At 44.6% G+C, this 21,659-nt stretch overlaps 1 protein-coding gene across 2 annotated transcripts in view; it reads left to right on the plus strand.

Moving 5' to 3' along the window:
* Positions 1-21,659, plus strand: part of PHF2 (PHD finger protein 2) — a 79,444-nt gene that overhangs the window by 21,548 nt on the left and 36,237 nt on the right. For both annotated transcript variants that reach the window (XM_086755576.1, XM_086755577.1), the window contains exon 2: positions 18,739-18,824. In XM_086755576.1, the coding sequence (XP_086611702.1) occupies positions 18,739-18,824 (86 nt within the window). The remainder of the gene's footprint in view (positions 1-18,738; positions 18,825-21,659) is intronic.

Genomic DNA, 21,659 nt, shown 5'->3' on the forward strand with positions numbered 1-21,659 from the left:
AACTGGTAACAGCCGCCAAAGCTCCATACTTCGTTAAAGAGTGTGAAGCTGCTGCTTTCCTGAGGACAAAGCAGAAGAGCTTGACGGTCATTTGAAATGGCTGCCATTGCATGAAATGACCTATCTTTGAAAGAGGCCCAGTCTCTCCTTCTCCATACACAACAGAAATGTTCTTCAGATTCCAGAGCAAAATGCTCTACTTCAAGCATGTTTACTCTTTCAAAAATATTTTCTTGAGTGACTTCCCGTGCTCCTTTCTGCTCTGTTGTTCTTGGGAGTTGAGTTGATTCTGCTCAACCTCGACGTGCATAGGAAGATGTAGTTTAAAGTTGTGCATTGCAAAGGTCCATGGTTTCTGCTGAGTGCAGGTCACAGATGAGGAATCTGTACTGAAATGTGAGCAGAGCTTTATGAGACCCTACAAATATGTGTAGTATTTACTTTCTGCAGTCTTGCATCTAGTCTTCACCTGAGGTTGAGGTCTGCTGTGCTGAGTGTTGTTTGAGACTAGAAGGAGGTCTCTCCTCAACAGTGCTTATCACCTGTAAGATAGAACCGAAACAGGAGATTTTAATGTCATTTTATGAAAATGACTTATGCACATTAAAGCAAAACTCCAGAGTACCTGGCCATTTTGTTGTGGATGAGGCCGTTTTTCTCTTCCATAGTGTTCTTTTCCTCTTTCTGTGTTTCCTGGAAGAGTATATGCATCACCGTTGCCAACAAGAACCACTTGGTCCATGTGTAGGAGACAAAGGCAAAAATATTTTCGTTTTCTGTATGTAGAGCCAACAAAACAGTGTGTGCCATCATGTGTGTAAACAAGTAGTATGAAGAAAAAAAAAATATGTGTTGACACAGCAGACATGACTGCTGCCTGCAGAAATAAACAGAAATAAATGGAAATGTTTTCAGATATTCCGGACTGGGAGAATGTTTCCATCCCATGGGGTACTCCTGGGCAAGCATTAAGCTCTTTTACCTAAGCAAGGTGAAATACGCTGCAGAGACAGTCACGTGAATTGAGTTTCTTACTGCTTTGATCCTAAGTCTCATGGTGCTTGGTGGCCTCTTCTCTAAGGCCTTGATCAAGACTGGAAGGGACAAATTTAAGTGGAGTTTTATGCTGTAGTTTTGGAAGCTGATTTAGTGGTTGTGAATGCAAGTTTGATTAATGAAGATTATATTTCACTACTCTTTCTGTCTTTAACACTCAGAGAAGCTCACCGAGAGAACAAATATATTTGCAGAGTTTTCAGCCTTTTTTTTCACTATGAGAAGTACAAGAATGTGCGGGGATTTCATGCTCTGTTCCTCTGTGTTCCTTAACATAAGTTTTAAAAGATGTGAAAAGTTGCACCTGAGAACATTCATGAAGAGCGCTCATGTCAGGTGTTCATTCTGTTGCTGATCTGTGGGTCCACTGTCTAAAACTTCAGGTCATGCTGACCTTATTTGTTTTAGTGGAAAAGTCCTACTGAGCTTGGATCAGGCCGATTTTGCTTATTTAAGATGTAGTTCAGATTTTTCTGGCTGGTTCCTTTCGCGTTACTGGTTTTGAGGTTATTGCCTCTGTCTCTTGACTAGCGAGTCAAAAGACCCGCGTGGGTCCCTGCGTGGAGGGAATGCTGTGTTGGTCACAGAGCCGAGGGCCACCAGGATGGACAGCTGAGTTTTCTGGAAGGGATCCTGCGCAGACCTGAGGATTGCCGGAGCAACCCTCTGTGTGCAGAGGGAGGTAGGAGGTGTGCAGTCTACTTGTGTTGATTTACTTTTGAGTTCTTCTGCAGAGTGCCAAACAAGGTCTGTTCAGGTGTATCTTCTTCGTATTTTGTAACAGAGGAGCTTAGATGCTGCCACGCTGAGTCAGACGGGTGGCTTGGCTGGTGGCTGTTTTGCAGCCATTAGCTCACACCTGGCACATCAGTTGAAAATGAAATGGAAACCTCTATGTAAAGAACAGAAGTTAACTGGCGAAAGGAGAGGAGGAGGAAAGCAAGCAACAGAGAAAAAAGGTGTGCAAACTAATTCTTTTCTCACACCTGCAGGCTATCAGCTTACACCTTAAAGCAGGGAGCTTCCTTGCCCTCATCAACATCTTTTGTTGTGGGGCTCGGATGCGATGCGATGCTTTTGAACGCTTGCGTAGTGATGTGGTTTGCCAGCCAGCGCCACGGGCTTTGAACCTTCCCCAGCTGCCAGTCGTGACGAGCACTTCTAGGCTCCCTGCGATTGCCTTGTGTCCACGTAGCCTGGAAAAAAAATGCGAGTTTTATTACTGCGTGTGGCCGGATTCTTCTGTGGACTGGTGCCACTTCTTTCAGCTGAGCTACACAAAGAATTAATTGAAAAATAAGAGGGTGAGTTCAAGAGGAGGGTTACTTTTGTGTTTTTGTTTAATGTAATTCTTGACCTTTTGGTTTTGATTCGCTGTAGCTTTGCATTTTTTTTTCCTTGAGTTTTGTTTTGTTCCTGCTTTTTACCACCGCCTCTTTCTCTGGTTCCTTCCCACTTGGCTTCTTTCCCATTTGCTTTTGGGAAATCCAGTAAGGAGAAGGGGCAGAACAAGAACGGGAACAGCTGTAATCACACAGGGCCGAGCAGCCTCTGCGCCGAACGGGTGGCGTTTGGCAGAGCCCTGTTTCCAGCAGTGTGTCCTTGGCAGGGTAACAGGTGATCTCCGCAGATGTTCTGCGCCGAGTGCAATGCTGCGTGTGGCAGAGGGCAGTGGGTTCGGCCCAGGCAGGCACTGCCAGAAGATAAGGCGAGAGGGCAATGGTCGAGCAAAGAAACTCAAGGACAAACTTCGTAACTAGGGCACGGATTGGGGAAAGAAACTGTGAAATGGTAAAGTCTAAATTCTAATCCCAGCTGTATGTGGATGAGTCCCTTGATTTCCATTAGCATGATCCTACATGGCAGCCTGATGTGGCTGAGAGCAAAATCAGTCTCTGATTGTCCATTTGTCATGGGAAGATGATGAATTTTGGATATAGAGGGGAATATGTTGCTGTGCAAAAAATGGCATGGGCCATTCTCCCCGTGTTGTCTCTGGTAAAGGTGACCTCTTCAAGGTGTTGCCTTTGGTGTCACCCAGATTACAGGCATTCGATCAGCTGGAATTGTGTCACTAAGCATCAGGGTCAATCTCTAAGCCTTTAATTATTTTAAATTATATGACAGTGAGGTGAAATAGAATTTTGATTTGATATAAAGTAACAAGAGGGAAAAGAGTCTCATCTGGCACTTTTCACTTGCTTCCTCTTTAGAAACTTTCTTTTCAGCCTAAATTTGTTTGTGGTTGGTCTATTCTTATGAGAGTGTTGTCTTTTGGCAGTAGGAATTGGGAGAGCTGGACTTGCTTCTTAAGTCTGCCATGGATTTTCTGCATGACTCAGCTTCTCTAGTCAGAGTCTAAAACTCAGCTAATCTGCAGCTGTGCATGGTCTGGCCTGAAGTGGCAAACACCAGCAGCCTGGTGCTCTGCTGAGGTGTCTCCATGGGACAACCCAAGGGATGGTCTAGGAATGAACGGGCTCTTGACTTGAAGTTGTGGTGTCTCTGGTGTACTTACATCTACATTAGCTGATACGTCCTGAAGGGCAGTGTGTCTGACTAATGTGTCCTCAACGAGCTGCTCTTCCGAGTGAAATAAAATGAACTGCAAGGGCTGTAACCTGGGCAACTACTCATCAAAATGGTGACGTTACGTTTTGCTTCCTATATTAGTTGTATACAACTCAATATTTTCTGTTTCTTTGTTTTCCTTTCTTTCTTTACTGCTACCAGTGGCACAGTAAACTCAATATTCATATAATAGGTAACGAAAGACGCCATACCCCACAGCGTATGAAAAAATGTCAACTGGAAAGAGCCAGTCTGTGGTGTCTTTCCTTGGTCTGCACGTTGCCTTAGTGAGAAGAGGTTGTTGGAAAATACCATTCATTTAACAGTAAGCCTCCTTCAAATTATATCTTAATAAAAAAAGAGAACATCTTGGATAGTCTTTGATTTAGACACACTGCATTTTAAATGTGTCCTAATTATAGTGCTCATCGCTTAACATTAATTTAATGAACATCCTCATTTATATGGACAAGGTTGGCAAATACGAATTAATGCCATTAAAACCCACAAGCCTCCCAAAGGAAAAAAATCAAAAGATCTATGAAGAAAACATAACCTTATTATTTATAACAAGGCAAAGCACAAAATCACCAGCCATACATTTTTGTAATAGGCTCAGAGGCCCTTAGCAGACGCAGTTTGTGAAGGATGGGATCCTGACGCAAGCAGCCGTTGCCTGCTCGGCGGGTGGCTGGCTGGGACCTGCCCATGGGCATCGCCCCTGCTGAAGCACAGCTTGCTTTGAGGGGCTTTCAGTCTAAGGTTTCACTCTTGTAGGTGGACCCTCGGCTTTGTTTTGGTCTCGGTTGTCTGGCTCAAGACCAGACCTCCTCTCATCAGCTCCAGAAATGGCCACAGTGGTTCATCAAGGCCCAAAAATAATGAGTGTAGGAAGATGTCATTGTTTTCTTGGTGGATCGGGAAAAGTGTTGATGGTGCACATCTCTGCTTTTATCATTTAATTGCATGCTGATGTCAGAACTGCTTGATTTTAAGAAACAATAGCTGTCAGATTTTCTGCCTAGGCATTGATTTCAGCACACACGGAAGTCCACTTGCTCCTTAAAAACCTTTGTCATTCTGATCTGTGTTTCAGTGAAGTCATAGGAATGCAATGGCAATAACGGTTATTTAGAGACCAAAGAGACCTAAGGGTATATATGTTAACGAAGGGGTAGCGCAGACCTATACTGATCCTGTGACCTTCACAAATCATCCTCTTACAGAATGTTTAGCATGTGGTAGTCGTCACAGCCCACTCATCGTATGGGCTTTAATGGCGTGTAGCCGACACCGCAGTGGCAAAGCTTTCCGTCTGGTCCAGCTTGGTTGGATTGCTGTACTGCGGTCTCATTTTTCTCCTAGAATACGATGGTGATCTGCAATATTAAGCCCCTTCTTACTGAGTGCAGTAAGCATCCTTGTCCAAATGCCACTGTAGGGTTGGAGGAGCACAGCTGTAAGCATTGCTGCTGGGAGAGTTATGCCCCATACAAATGCTACTCAGCAGAAAAATGCTGTAATTGAAGGCCCAAGTTGTGCGGAATTTTGTTACAGAACTGCGTTTCACCTTCTGTTTGAAATCAACAATGAGTGCATGCTGAAGGGCTGCTTGGCTCGGGGACCAAGTTTATCAATAGCTGATGCATCTGATGCTTTGTTCTCAAGATCTCCTCCATCTGCTGCTTCTGCTTCTCTATCCCCAGACCACAGCCAGCATTAACACTGAGCTGTGAGCACTGTGTGCTGCTAATACTTATGGTCTTACTGCTTAAAAATGAGAGGCTAATGCATTGATCCTGTATCTTCTGCCTCCCAGTCTTGGGAACGGTGCCGCTCAGTACGTGCTGGGGTGAAGGTGAGCAGTCCTGTCCCTAGATGGCTCACGGCAAACAGTTTAGTGTCTGTCCTCTACGTGTAGAGTCTTAGACTCTTGGGTTCCTGTCAAATAAGGCAGCCTCTGAGCATCTCCCGGGTAAAATCAATAGTAATTCTCTTGTGGGCTTCATGGCATCTACTTGGGGTCAAGACTGTGGTTACATGAAAATGTTCTTTGGGTCTGTCTGTGTAAGTCTATACATATATGGACATATCTGTGTCTCCAGTGGTGGAGAGAGAGAGAGAAGTGATGTATTTATTTATTTATGTGTTTAGAATTCTGAGAGGATAGGTGATAAATTTGACAAGTTCCACTATTGACATCAGAGGATCCAAGTTATAGTTTTGTTCTGGAAACTAAAGTTCTTTGTAATGAATTAAAAAAAAAAAGTTACAACTTAGAAGCTAAACTGAAGGGAAAAGTTGGTTTGAATACTGCTATGACAAAAGGGACTGTGAGATAGAACTTCTCCTGAAACCAAGGAAAAGGTGTTTAACACAGAATAAAACATCAGTCATGCGAAGAAGTGTGTGTATGTTTGAAAAACAGTCTCAGGATTAGTGGTGTGCTTGTACCTTGTCTCCATACAGGTGTTTTTCCCTTTTTTATTTCATTATTCATATTTAGGTTTCTTTCTATTAATAAGACACAAGCAGATCCCAATTCAGCTCCCACATGCGTAGAAGAGGATGGACTCTAAGAGCAGAAATTGGCTCAGATGATTGCAATTTTTGTGTGAATTTACATATTGCAAGGCACTGTAACTTCACACCTCTTTGGTACCTGGCAGTGTGTTGTTTCTGTGGTGCCATGACACCGCTGTCAGCCTCCAGAGACAGTGCACCATCGGAAACGCACATCTCGGATTCTTCATGTGAATCGTTGTTTGGGTTCCTGGATCAGGAAATGTGCAGTAAAGCTGTTTCACAGTTTATTGATGTTAGTATTTTGTCTCCTACATGGGCTTCCTGTCTCTTTGGTACTCTTTTAATTTCGTAAATTTATGGGTTTTGCTTAAGGCAAGAGGGAGAGTGAGATTACCTCTCTGCTTGTCGCATGACCTATTTATTGTTGCTTCAGAAAAACAGAATTGTGTCTCTCTGCCTCTTAGCTTCTCATGGAGTGCAAACCTGAGGAACTGCTCAGGTGTTTGGTGACAGGGGACGAGAGCCAAGCTTGTCACTCGGTTCTTTGCCACTCGTTCCTGATATCAAAGCCAGTGGCATTGAAGAGGTTACCTGAATCCAAACTGAGGTGGGGCTTCAGAACCAGCACAGCGAAATTATTTATTGGCGTGCACGCCTAAGCCAAGACCACCACCATGTCCCTGGTGAATTTCTTGCCTTTTTTTAAGGGACTGTTTTGAAAATTAAAGCAGTAATTAGTGACCTGTAGCCTGTTGAAATGAGCATGGGGACACCTGTGACAGGACATTTTGCTTTTCATGCTGCTTGTGATAAAGATTGTGGTTTCTCTGGAAGGGCACCCACAGTGTTTATATTGCTCCCTGCAATTCAGTGAACACCCATCTTTAAAAACCTGTTCTTTTCCTGATGAAATACTGGGGTTCTTGGCTACTATGAGGAAGAAAATGGGTTTGACCTTTGGAAATCTAGACGCTTCCCTGTGTCTCCAAACGTGCAAGGTTTCCTGAGCATGAACCCTCAGGAGTGGCGGCGGTCCATCTGCACTAAAACCGTGCTGAGGTGTATGTAAGCTCAGCAGCAGCAGTTTTAGTTCGGTCGGTTTTGAGTGGCCAGTCGCACAGGCTTCATCACAGCCTGGAGCCCTGTGTAGATGCGCAGGGTCCTGGATTGGTTTAGTACCCACTCACAATGGAGTCATAACCTCTGTTATGGCCAGAGCTGCAAAAGCTGAGCTTAACTTGTTCAATTAATGTCTAGTAACTCTTTGAGCTCCGTACTTTTCAGAGTAATTTCAAGGACTGGTGGATTTTGAACAGTTACACCAAACAGGTTCAATATTCAAAGTTATAGGTCATAGAATCACAGAATCACAGACTGGTTTGGGTGGGAAGGGGCCTTCAGAGCCCATCCAGCCCAACCCCCTGCCAGGAGCAGGGACATCTCCAACCAGATCAGGTTGCTCAGAGCCCCAGCCAGCCTGGCCTGGAATGTTTCCAGGGATGGGGCATCCACCACCTCTCTGGGCAACCTGGGCCAGTGCTCCACCACCCTCAGCGTAAAAAAAAAATATTCCTAATATCTAATCTGAATCTACCTCGCTCTACTTTGAAACCATGACCCCTTGTCCTTTCACAGCAGGCCTTGCTGAAGAATCTCTCCCCGTCTTTCCTAGTAAACCTATCCTGGTTGGTTTGACAGATGAGATTTAAATCTGCATTGGTTTATTAATAACTACTTTTCATAATTGTATGAATAAGTGAGAAGTTGTTACTGGGTTTTCAGAACTTTCCAACGACTGTACTAATTTAGCTTCAGAGAAAGCCTTGGAAGAGTAACCCCGGACACCCTGGCACGCCCCGATGTACCCTTGAAAAATAAGAGGCGAGCTGTTTGCTCAAAGGATCCTTCTCTTCTCTCAGCTGAGGACTTAGAGGTCAAAAGAACTTTAAACCCATTGAAACACCTTCTTAAGAGTGGAACGGCGGTGGCTTTCGAGTTACACAGGGAGAAAGCTTCTTGGAGACTACGGTAGGAACAGTTAGGAGAAAGATAGGTGTGCAGTCGGTTAGGAGGAGGTTTGTTTTAAATAAACAGTACTTGCTTTCGGGAGCTTATTTGGCCACTGCTTACAGTTTGTCATTGCTCCTGGAGGGAACAGAATTGCAGGTCTGAGCGTGCACGAGGTCGGCTGAGCTAATTATGGCTCGCAGGGCAGCGCTGCCAAAGTGCCAGGGCTGAGCGCCGCGCCAGGCTCTCGCGCTGGCTCGGGTACGGCAAGCGGTGCAGCTGCAGAAGTGCCAGGTGCAGTTTTACCAAAGAGATAAGCAGGCTGCGGTTTCCCCCCTTCTTCCACCCTTCCTTCACAGTGCAGTGACAACGACCTGGAGGCTCCACTTCCCCAAGAGCGTGGATGTTCAAATGCGGCGCTCTCCGGTGTGATGGGTCCGGTGGAGGAGTTTGGATGAGCCTGGGCAGACAGCTGGCTAACGGAGCCGTGTTGTTCTAGCACGTGAACAAGCTGCGTGGCGCACTGTGAACAGACCCGAGAGAGTCGTTTGATTCCAGCCTCTGCGGAGAAGCAATAGTGAAGCTCTTGTGTTGAAATCCAGCGTCCACAGAGGAGGTCAGGAAGACCTCTGGGAAACTTCATCTGGTGACTACAGCAGGAAGAACACTCTGCAGGTCATAAAGTCTCTGTGTCTGTGTGCATCTCATGATTGCACAAGTATAACTCCTAGGTGTAGGTAAACATCTTCGATTCAGGTCATGCAAATCTTCTAGTTTACAAGTTTAAAATGCCTTTTCTGGGGAGTCCCAAACATGAATTTAGAATCTGCTTTTTCTGTGACTTTCCCTGACATGAAACACCTCATGTAAAGATCTGTGGTTCCTGGGCACGGCAGAGGGTTAAATACCAGGAAAGTTGGATTCTTATGCAAGCTGATGTTTGTAAAATACTCTCTGAGCTCTTCCTGGAGGCGCTCTCGATAACTGGGTGAGAACAGTGACGCTGGCTGGCTCTTGCAACAAGGAGGAATTTGGCATGCAAAGGAGAAATAGCAAGGCCAGAAGGAAGGTGTGGACTGCGTGTTGACTTGCGTTCAAATCCCAGACAGCTGCTGCAATAAAGGAGCAGTCTTGGGTGCACCAGGAAAACACTTTGCAATAAAATTAATACAGGAAAGTTATTAACTTCAAATCCGGGTAGTTTGTTGAGGGAGAAAATGGTATTACCATGTTGAGTTGTAACGCCGTCAGGTTGTTGAGAACCATCGAGGTGTTTGTCAAGTAAATGGGATGGATTGTTGATGATTGCTAACTGTCCCTTTGGACAGGTAAATTTTATGTTAGCAGCGCTGTGAGTATCCCGATTGCGTAGTTGAGGGCATGTCGACACTGTTGCGTAGCTGTATTTGTGCCTTAAATAATGTCCCGTTATGGTTGTAATCCTGATGGCTCCTCTAACTTAAAACAGCTTTTGAGTTGCTCCTGCTTTTTATAAGATTGGCTGGCCAAAACCTCGACTGTTTCGTATCTTTTTGAGTTTCCCAGGTGTCAGAAAAGAGAGTCTTCTCTTTCAGCATGTTCCAGGGACCCCTTGAAATCACTGTTTGTTTTTAACAGACTCTTGATCTAAGAAAAATAAGCCTGATGTTGGTAGGCTTGAAATTGCTCTACAGAGAACGAGAGGAGAACACACAGGACTCCACAGACCAGCAAAGTTTGGGAAACCACTTTCAAGTAATTACATTAGCTAAACATGATATTGAGAGAGATAAAGAGATGTTTTTGTAACAGCTCACTGGGCTCCAGTCCTCTTTCTGTGTGTTAAATAGGTGAAGATACTGGCTGTCTGCGTTACTCCAACTGGGAAAACTGTGTTTTTTTTAAGAAAGGAAAATTAAATTAGTCTTGTGTTCGATACCTTATTGAGCACTTTTGTTACCTGATAGGAAATCAGGTGATGCAGGCTGGTCCTGTGGCACCCATGCATTCCCCTGTGCTGGAAAAATTCCCAGCCCAGCAATTAGGGCAATTTTTTGGTCCTTTGTGCCCCAGGAGCAGCTCGGAAAGACTAGAAACAGCATCCAGAATCTGGTTCATAGTTGAAATACAGCTGTGCAACTGAAGGAGAGGAAAATGCAGGCAAACCTGTGCTGCTTTACAGGGATTCATCTTCTTACCATCAGCTGAGGAGAATCTCCCTTACGGTATTTGGAATGTAGGAAGAGGCTGAAAATGGGGTTTACGCATCGAAGCCGCTGGAGTAGTTTAGCATTTCATGCCTATGAATAGCAGGAATGCAACCATGTAAAAATAGTAACTCTCTGCAGTGATCTGAACTTTTGTTTCCTTTGTAATGTCTTGAGATTACAGAAATCGCTGGGGACTTTGGCGAGTGGATCAGATATAACAAATTTAAAAAACAGGATGTCTTTTTCCACAACAACTAACCTGCTCACAAAAATAGCTACGGAGGAGGGATTATCATTAATAGCGTTCAGTGTGATAGAGACAAAACTATTATACCTTAGGGAAACACATCCTGTAATAATTGCAGCAGTTGCTAAATATGATTTGTTTCTGGTGTTTGAAAACTTGTTTTATGACTCAGGCTTGAACAACCTGGGAATTTGTTGATTACATAAAATCTGTAATTCTCTGAATGTCATTTAAGTTCTCAACGCCTGCGTTTTGTTTCAATGCTTACTTTTATTTTAGCTTTTTTTTTTCTTTTTTTTGCAATGTGGGGTACACTTTATGAAGAACGTTCAATCCGTGTTTTCAAAACTCTGCCTGTGATTTTTGCTCTCTGGAGAGCTCGGTGTGGGTTGCCACTTTCGGCAGGAGCTGCAAGCCCCGATCCCAAGCAGCCGGTCATCTCACATTGGAGTTTGAGAAACTGATGTTGAGACCTTTGCAGGTATGGCTGTGATGAACATGTAGGTGGAACATACCTTGAATGCCTGTATTCTGCGGAGATAGGGTCTCCACGCCAGCAATAGGGCAGATTATTATCTCTTGACCGAGGAGGTGCCGAGCACCTGCACTGGCCAGTAACATCCCTGAAGTCTCTCAGCCATTTGCAATTAAAAAAATATTGTACAGCTGGCTTAGTTGGCTGTAACATTTGTTTTTCAGGGAGGTCCCAATTTCACTCACTTTTACAAATAGTTTTATAGAGGTCAAGCAATTCATGCTTTCTCCCAACGGGCTAATTCTCTGCTGCATGCCACAACTGCAAAGAAGTTTGAAAAAAAAAATAATCACAAAACGTGGTTCAGTCAACAAAAGAGCAAAATTTATCCAAGACAGCAAAACTCCTCCAACTGGCTGAAGCGCGGGGGTGAAGAAGCAGAGAGCAGGCAGCTCCTTGCTGTAATTCAATCCTGTTTGCATTTCTCGACTGGGCTGTAACAAACAGATTTACTCTGTTCCTCTTTCTGAAAGAAGGGACGCCTACTTCATAAACAAGCGATTAACTTCCGGTACAATTGCAAACGTCAAAAAGAGCGGGCAACATCCCCGTGCCCCGAAGAATTCCCAGACGATAAATGAGGTAGAAATGGCGATACATCCCACCCTGTGTCCCTGAGACAGCACGGCCCTGTGGGTGCTGGAAGGGGTGGTGGGACCAGGTTTGTCACATCCAAGAAGTGTGTTGGAGGAGTAAGGAGAGCATCGCTTGCAGTCCTTCCTGATTTCAGCGGCGGTCCCGTTCATGCCCTTTTCCTCATCGGAGTTGGATCTGGGTCTTGGGAAAGGCTGGCTCGGGGCTGTTTTGGGGTGCTGGTGCTGCCTGGCATCCTGCCTGTGCCCACAGAAAAGAAGCTCCTTCAAGATTTTTATAAGCTGGAGGAGGCTAATTCTTCCTGTTTCAAATACACAGCGTGTTCTCTTTAAACAAGCCCCGGTGTTGGGCCCAGAATTGCGGAAACCGAAATGCAAATTTTAGTTTAAAAAAGTAACCATGCAAGTGTGTGGAGCTGTGAAACCCAGGAAAGGCCAGTGTCACAAGGGAAACTCTGATTTGTAAATTCCCACAGGCAGTAGGGACAAACCTCCGAAGCAAAAGCTCTGCGTGTAGGGAGCACAGCCTGGCACTTCCACAGAGATTGTCATCTTCAAAGCTTCGAGCAAACATTTGTTAATGATACATCAGCAGCCTTGGAGGCCATCAGGCAGGTGTTAATATTTTACAGGTGGAGAAATTGAGTCAAAGAAGGTACGTAATTGTCTTGGGATTGAAGACAGTCATATCCACCCGATGAACAGCGCAGATTTTCCTATGTTTGCCTGTTGCAAAAGCTGCTGTGCTCCCAACGGAGACCAAACAGATCCAGTTTGGTGTCACCCTGTAACAGACACCAGAAAAACAGCACACAAGACGCAAACCCAAGGAACAGCTCGTTTCACTGCTCTTAGAATGGCTTCTTTCCCTTTTTTTTTTGTCTTTTCTTATGATCTCTTGTGTCTGCAGTGTCGGCCGTTGCATTTCTGGATGCTGTGATGTGGACACACAAACTGCTGTCACTTCACATTGGCCCAGCATCAAAATGGGAAGCGTGAGTCTGCTGCTGGGAAATCCTGATTTTTCTGCAGTACCTATATTTTGTTTCAGGTGGTGGAGGCTTCTCAAACTGGATGGGTGTCTTCCTTACAAACCACTCCTTATTGTTAAGGAAGAGCATTGTTGTGCAATGCATGATAAATGACACGTCCAGAAATTATACCAGTTTGAAGGGACAGAGATGAGGTCAGCTTTAATTACTAATTATGACCTTTATTACCTATAAAAATGCTGTGAATACCTCGTATGCACTGTGGCAGCTGCCCCACCCGGGGCTTTGATGCTTTATCCTCACGTGCTGGGGTGGAGCAGGCGCTTGAGACGCAGCTGCCAGACCCCGAGCGCACTGGAAGACGGGCCCATCAGCACAACCCTCTGCTCTCCTGGCTTAGGGACCATCGACAGTGCCTCCGGCCTCCGAGAGGAGACAGAGGATTATGAAATCAGAGAGTTAATGCAATGCTGATGTCCCAGGTTTGTGGCTGGGAATAAAAGTTACTTGGGTTTGGACTGATGTGGGGAGAGAAGGAGAAGCAGATACGTGGTTGTGTGAAAGAAGAGTTGAAGTGTCATTTTTTTACGAGTGTTAAAATTCCCTCAGCTTTCAGCGTGCTTCCAGTAAAGCCATAAAGGTTGCAAACAGAATTTAAGTTAAATACACAGGACATAGCAGCTAGTCTAGGGATTTATTTGTACTGGGCAGTGAGCTCTGAGGACCTGTGCCATGCGTTGGGCTGTGCTGGTAACCTGAGCAAATCCCTCCCGTGACAAATTCCTCATCTGCAGAAAGGTACCGTTGTGCAGACCTTCTTGGTAAAGGGTACAGCGTGAGGAGAGGTACGCTTTTTCCCACTCCAGCGTTCAGGACCTGTGGTTACAGAGGTGAGGCTTTGGTTTGTTTTCAAAAGTTAAGATGTTGGCTTATTTTTCCTTCTGCTCCATTTATGTATTGCTAGATTTTATTTTCTTTCCCATCAAATAGCCTGTTGTTTGATTGCTTTATTTTTTGATATTTTTCTATACTTGTCTTCTGGTTGATAATGGAAATTACATGGTTTTGATAGAACAGATACTATGTGGGTTAATTTTTCTCCTAAAATTACGTAAAATATCATCTCACTGAAGGTGACAAATCAAGGTCCTCATAAGCGTTCATGCTGTAAAGCCAGTGCTGATTTATGCAGCTTTTATTATTGTTGCCTGCATGAAAAAATGGTCATTAACTTTGTCAGAATACTGAAATTTGAACACCTCTTCATTGTGAGCACTGAAGCAATTTCATTTTAAAGTGGCAAAGGGCAGAGTTTCTAATAAAAATGTAATTTTTAGCCTCTGACTGCACATGCTTCTGTTTGTGCCAATTCTCATTTCAGCCACTGTAAAACGGGTGATATATCAGCTAAAAGAGCTGCGATATCAAAGGCTTTACTTTTCATTAGTATTGGTTTTTTTCCTATAACAGTTTAGTAAAATTCAGATGCGTCAGTAATAATGTTTCACTTTTATCTCATTATCAGATTAGTTTTACACTGCCTCAACTTGAGTTAAATCACTTCAATTCCATTTAAAAAACAACCATGAAGTTGTTTTAAATAATTCCAACAAGATATTCTTGGATACACAGTAGTTCATCTTTTATGCCATCTTTATTGCATTTGGGCAAAAAGGTGGAAAAAGTTTTCTCCAGGTAGAGCACGACGGTGGAGCGGTGAGTGCTGGCTGCCGCCGTGGGGCTGGTCCTCCTGCATCCTTACCCTCCGCACTGGCTGCATCCCCGATTCTCAGCTGGCATGCTGCGCTCGCAGCCTCTCATGCGTTAACACTGATGGGCCAGCGAGCGTGAGGCTTTGCAGGATGCTTGGGGAGAGTTTCCTTTCCTTGCTTCCTTGTCCTTCACCAAAGTTTTCTCCTAACTTACTTTGGAAACCTGGTGTTTTCCCAAAGAAGAACGTGTTTGGTCCTGCCAAACGCCTTAATTTTCACACAATTAAAAAGCAGCAGCTGGAGATAATTCACAAATGGTCAAGGACGCGTCATTGGAGGACACCCGCTTTGTACCTGCGCACACCTCCGGGAACGAAACCACCAGCGGCCGTGAGGTTCCCTTGCCGTGGGAGCAGGAGGATGTTTTTAGCCGTCTCTTTCACGGATGTAAACGCTGCGCCACTTGAGTTGTGAGTTCATGCAGCAGAGTGGGATCTTGTTGGGCTGCCAGCGCGCTGTTTTGGGGTGTCTGTGGGCTTTGTGAAATGGGTTCTTGGACTGCTGGTACAAATGAAGCAAGTAAATCTGCTCCTGCCCTTGGTCCTCTGCTCCCTGCTGTCCTTGTGCAGGCTCTGCCTTGCAGTTCCTTTGCCGAACCTCTTACGTCCATTTTCGTCTCATCGGTGGATCTGAATAGTCACACAAAAGCGCTACTGAGAGCTTTTCCCAGTTCTTCTCCATCCACGGTAACGCATCCGGGGCTCGTATTGACAGATTAATGTGGAGCTGGCTGTAGCGGGGCCGGTTGCCGGAGGCTGCTCCCGAGCACGCTGCCTGTGATCCCACGCGGTCTGACTCCGAACTGTTTGATCCTCGTAGGGGGTCAAACGCTTGGCTTGAGCCTTTTTTATGTTTGTGTTTCTCTCAGGCGAGTGGGGCTGAAAAAAGAAACTGGAGGGACCAAAGTGGAGTGTTCTCATGAAAAACAAAAAAATTAGATGCAAAACACAAAGCACGATTTGTGCTCGAATTCGGGGGGTTGAGAGGAAGGACAGCACTGTTCAGCTGCTACAGATGACTTGGTTTTCTTCAGCTGCAGAAATGCTTTAATTCTATTCTATTGTTAATTAACCGCTCTTGAGAAAAAAATACGTTTGTAAATTAGGCAGGAGACCACTTCAGGACTCTGTGCTGACTTCTGCCAAGGCTGGTAGCGTCCTTCTGCTTCTCATTTACAGATGCAAGTGCTCTGGAGACCAACCCAAGGGTAGGTCGCTGCTGTGGAGCTGATGGCCCCTCTTCGCTATCAAAACCAGTACACCCAGCAAGAAATCCTGGTTCCTTGAGGGACTGTCTCTGTCAGTCTGTCTTTAGCGATGGAAATTCAATTTTTATGCCTATATTCATGTGGAAGCCCACAAACAGTTCTGTTGGTGGAAATACCTGACGAGTCAAGCTCTACCCATTGAGAAAAGGGGCACTGACTGGAACTGGTTTTTATTTTGGTTGGAGATCACTGGAGACATTTCAATAGAGCGATCTCTTGGAGAGTTGGTGCTTGAAATTTCACGGACAGTGAGTGTAGCAGCTTCTTCCTATGAGTAGCTGTAAACGGCCAAACCTTATTCAAAAGCTGTGTTGTAGTTGGAAAAGTTGACTGCATCTTTTAGAGGACTGTTTGAGTTTGAGGTCAGTTATTTTTACTTTTCCGTTTTGTTCTAGTTAAATATTTCTGCTTGCTCTCGGAACAATAGCTCCCACCACACTGAAGCCTTCTCCCAGTGCAGCATCGTTTCATACCTCCTCCCATAGCAATCCACGCAGCGCCCAAGGGTCTCATCTCCTTAGTTTGGCTAAATATAGACTTTTCAAGCCCTTGTATAGAGTCTAATCCATACCTTTAGTAAGCTTAACAAGCTGAATCCAGTGGCATAAGCAGCTGACGCAGCTTTATGGGTAGAGGAATCCTCTACATTCTCTCATGCTTGCTCTAATCTGCCAGGGTTTGTTTAAATTTTCTGCCGCTTAATCTGGTATTTTACTGCCTGTACATACTTGACTCTGAGGACTAGATTGTTGTGATGATTTTTCCTGCCTGCAGACTTGCTCTTCAGTTTTCCATGCTGTCTGCCCAGGGAGTCCCAATAATTCTGTATTTTTTCAAGTAACTGTTTAATAAAAAGAATGGCATCAGGCAAATCTGCAGTTGGTTTTACATGATTCAGAACTAACGTCCTGTTTACCAGCCTGTTCACAGCCTGAACTTACAAAAAGGAGAGTTTCTTCAGCCCTGGTTTGGAGGGAGCTGGGTCCCATACGCACACTGGTGGCTGCAACAGGATGAAAACATCCGCAAAGGTTTCTGGCAGAATCTGACTCTGACACAACACTTACAATGGTTATAAAAAAGCTTTGTTTCCGTATCTTAGCTAGCCTGACTTTCTCCAGCTTGGTCGCAGACTCAGTATGGATTTGGTTTGATGCTCAATTCTAAAAGCAGGTAGATGTGGTTTGTAATTACAGTGTGTGCAGTTACACATCGCTGCGTGCCTCGGGTTCAAAGGTGGTTTCAAACCCACCTTTGTAAACAGAGAGGGTCACAGTGCATGTTAACAGTTACTCCTCCTGCCCCAAGCGTGCACGTGTTTGCGTGTGTGCTCGCGTACACCATGTTGTGTGCACACCCCCAGCCAAAGTCATCGGAAGAGCTCCGAGCTCCGTGGAGCCGGGCAGCTGGCTCACAACAGCGGTGACTCGCAAGGCGTAGAAAAGCATGGAAGAGGTGGGCATGCATGAGCATGCGTTATCCTGCCTTTATCCGTGCACCTTCCTCTCCGCCAGCAGCCTTCCTGCATCTAGACCATCACGTTTAGTAAGTACTGGTGTATCCAGCTGAATTTCTCTAGTTATTTAATTTGTTTGTCATTTTGGACACTGTGGTATTGTCCTAAAGAGCTTGAACACAGTCAGAATGGTTTGGAAGATTCTCTAAGGCGCTTGGCAGAACTGACCCACCCTGTTGCCTTGCCTGTGGGAGAGGAGCAAACATCCTCTCCTCTGCTTCCTTGGGGTCAGAACCAGCAGCTAAAAACTCTGAATTCATCTTCCTGCGCTAACCACTGCTTTGCCCTGCCAGCGGGATGCAAGGAGGCTGAACGCTACCGCAGGCGTGGAGGTGACATTGCCGTGACACGTGTCCAAGCCCTTTCTCTGGCAGAAGAGATGTGTCTGTGTTTTCTCCTAACGGAAGAGCACTGAGAAGGCCTTCAGGTGGTGAACTCCAAGAGTACTCTTACCGCTGTGTGATCCTTGTTTGTGCAGGTGGCTCAGGTGATGCTACCTTTGTTGCCTCTCCTGGATCCTCCTGCCTAGTTGAGCTCTCATGGAGCCACGACATGAGGGCTGTATCTCTCAGCATCCGGCTGAAACTTTTTTCTGTGCTGCAGATGTGCCTTGCAGCCTGGGCCACTTCAAACTGAGCAAGCAGGAGCAGAATCCTGTTTGCTTTCCTTCTGTCAGAAGGAACAGTGCCATTCTAGAGTTTGATTATTTGGCCGCTTGCTCACAGCAACGAGTTGACTGCACAACGACTTCTTGTCTTGGGTACTTCATTCCTCTGCAGTTCGGTTGTGTTTTTCCCCAGCGCTGTGTTCTGCCCTCGGATTGCGTTCACGTAGCGTGCCCGCAGGCTGCACTGTATTATTGCGTCTGTTGTGCCATCCAGACTAATCTCGGTGGGTGTTCGAAGCAGCTGCCGTGATACAACCCATCTTCTTGGCAGCCAGAAGTGCTGTGAGCTATGTCTCTTCTTCTCCTCCTCGTCTTCACATATTGCAATAGATACGGAACCTACAGAAGTCTTGCAGATGAGATACCTTGCCAAGATTACTCTGGTACCTAGCAGCTGTCCATACATGCTTGGTAAAGAAGATGTGTTTTGTTAATTAGATTTATGTGGGATGGTGCTTGGAGATCTCTATGCAGATACAAAATGTCTCCCTGGGAAAAAAAAACCCATTCTTTGGGACTCTCTGCCACGTTTTAATGGAGGTCCACAGGGAGCTGGTACTGGGCTTCTGGCTGACACCTACTTTAGCACCACATCAGGAATGTAGGCTGCAAAACATCCCATCTGACTGTACCAGTGTAAAAACACCTAAGCTTTGCATCGATATAGCTGTTAGCAGTCAGTGCAGCTGCATAGTAAATGCACAGCTTACTGGGGTTTGGGGTTTTTCATTATTAATTGCGTGCTTGCATGTTTGGAGATGGACTCAAGCTAATGTAGTATTTGCCTTCATGTATTCCAGCTGTGTGGGTGTTGAAGAAGAAGAGGCACCAGATATCGACATCTATCATTGTCCAAATTGTGAGAAAACCCACGGAAAGTCTACTTGTAAGTATACTTGCGCAGCTGGTCCTCAGATACGCGGCAGATTCTGTATATTTAAACAAAAGGAGCTTTTTTTTTTCCATTACACAAAGACACACCTAAATATCACGTGTCATAAATATTGGAATTCAAGCCACGAGGTAAAAAAAAAGGATGTTGGAGGGGAAAACCATGGATTGGGCTGTGGAGCTTTGGATGCAGCTCCCTGGCTGGCCTCAGGCAGTGTGTGTGAGCTAATGCAAGGCACCTTACCTGGGCAGCTTCAGGCCCGGTGATGAAAATGATGCTTCCTACCTTGCACGGAGTTAAGAATGGTGAAGACCAGTACTGTAGGCTAGAAAAATCCTACAGAAACAGCTAGTTCTAATACAGTGAGTTTTAGAAACTACATAGTGTTTTTTGTCTTTGGATGAGAAGAGTAAGAAACAGTATGTTGTACTTGGCCTGGATATAAAACTCTAGCAATTTCAGCGGCAGTCAGAGTTGTAGGATGCACTGAGGGTGCCAATTCTTGCAGTTCTTACACAGGAAAAAGTTCTCCTGAGTGAAAGTGACAGTTGATCTCAGTGGGAGTTTTGTCTGGGAAAGAACTGTAGGATGTGTTTGCTTTGGTCAGATTAATTCACAAAGTCTTTCTATTATACAATGGGGGGAAAAAAAAAAAGAAAAGAAACTAATCCCTGTAAAAGATGAAATGCTTTACTTGAAAGCCATTTATTGTAAATAAGCAACAGTGATGTGGAGGTTCTCACTGCTTTGCAAACTTACAGCAACACACAGCGGAAGAGCACTGTGCTCATCTCCCAGGAGCCAAATGAGTGGTAATGTTCCTTTTTTAGTGCAAAATAAGGGATGGCAGGAAACTGACTTCTGTTGTGTTAAAATTCAGTAGTTTTAAAAAACACAATTATTTCACCACTGCCTTAAAGTTTAGAAAATTTCTTGAGGGAAAGAGGAGTCTGAAATGTTTGTTTTGGGGGCAAAAATTTTTCCACTTTTGACTTTTTTCAAAATCACGTGTGAACTGGAAACCAAAATGACCTGCAGCTGCTCCTGTCTCCTAGATGGTTTGCTAACAACTTTGGCCTAAGCAGGGCACCCACAAATTGGGCAAGCTAGCAACAAAAAACCCCTTGGGAGGCTTGTTCTGAAAAACTAAACAAAATCAATATGTCCCCACAAAATGTTTTGATTTAAGAGTCAGCCTTTCTAATGTTTTCTTGGAAGATTTCTGACGAATACAGTGGAAATTAGTCAAACAAATAACCACAAATCATCTTCAAGTGAACAATTTGGTGTTAGAATGGGTTCTGTTCAAAAGGGGAGCATGCCTGCAGATTTCCCAGGCTGCTGTTGACCAGTAAAGAAGCAGCCGCACAGGATTTCTGGCCTCTGCCAGTTTTTGTATAACGTTTCATCTTTACCATGAACACCACAGTAAGGATTAAAGGCCCATTAGCATGTGCAACAAAAACTAGCTTTGGCCAGAAAGGCCACTGATGCTTTGATTTCTTTCACTTTGCTTTGAATTATGAATGATGAGAGGCACCTACTTTTCCGTGTGAGAGGGAGAAGATCAGATAGAAGCAGAAAAAATCTATAATCAGGAATTAAATATCAATTCTATAAAAACAGTGGTACATAATCTTAGAATTCCAGAAATGGCAGTTTCAATAAAAAGATTACAAGTTTAGTATACCAGTTAAGACAGGAGAGTTGAATCGGCAAAAGTCTGATGCTTTAAGAAGATTTTTGGCTATCTCTTTGTCCAAATAAAAATCCGCCTTGGCAGTGCGTCCCTCGCTCTGCATTGTGCAGCACAGCAGAAAGGGCTTCTGGAGCACTGTCGCTGCTTCTGGTCTTATCAATGGGTGAGGTTATCCGTGTGGTGGGAATACAGAACATGATCTAGTTCTGCAGCGAAACAAGACGACTTTATTTTCTGCCTCAAATGCATTGCAGTAAGTTTAGTGACGTACAAGATCAATCATTAAAGTAGTCGAGTGTAAAAATTTCGGGAACGTTTCAACATCAGTTATTGAAAACCTTACCTTGAGTTTTGGTGAAGTGCGAGACCACGGGTTCTCAAGCTGCGGAGCCATTTCCCCCGTTAACTCGTAGAATCATGGATCCTGGTGAAAAATGAGGCTGTGATCTTGTAGCCCCTCCTTGCGGAGTGCAATAGGCCGGGAAAGTTAAAAGACCGATGAAATGAAGGCAGGAACAGCTTGACTTAATGCATTCATTCTGTCAGGCATTTGTATGCAGGGCATCCTGCTACACGGCTCCTGGGCTCTGCCGGGACTTCTGCGAGATGATCGCTGCAATTTGTTTGTTAACTGACACAATATATGTTTAAAGTAGTCACCTAGTGGCATCACTTTCAAAATAAAAGAGTAAGGGTTGTTCCAGAGCCAGCAGCTCACTGGTAGGGTTTAATTATTGCAAGATTAGCAAAGGGAAACACAGACACCAATTGTATGTTATGCAACTTGTCTGGATTTAAAAATATACATGTATTTCTGGAGCGCACATTCCGCAATATATGTTTTCCAGATGTCAAATTTAAAAATCATTTTCCTCCTCTTACATTTTTCCACTTTGCCGCTGTGGCTTAGTGGCTACTATTTCAGAAGATTGCTTCCTGTCATATGACATTTCAAGCCATTTTGGTTTAATGAAATTTGTAGGGACTCCTCTTTGGGAAAAATTACACACATTCGCGCAGAATTTCCTGACATCATTTAAATAAAATGTAAGTGCTTTGTTTAGGCAGGCTTGACTCATTTTCATAACATGCTCTGAAATGTTTGGTTTGATTGCTGTCCCGTTTGCAGC

This window comes from Chlamydotis macqueenii, chromosome 10 (genome assembly GCF_036417535.1).
Source record: "Chlamydotis macqueenii isolate bChlMac1 chromosome 10, bChlMac1.mat, whole genome shotgun sequence".
Classification (NCBI taxonomy): Eukaryota; Metazoa; Chordata; class Aves; order Otidiformes; family Otididae; genus Chlamydotis; species Chlamydotis macqueenii.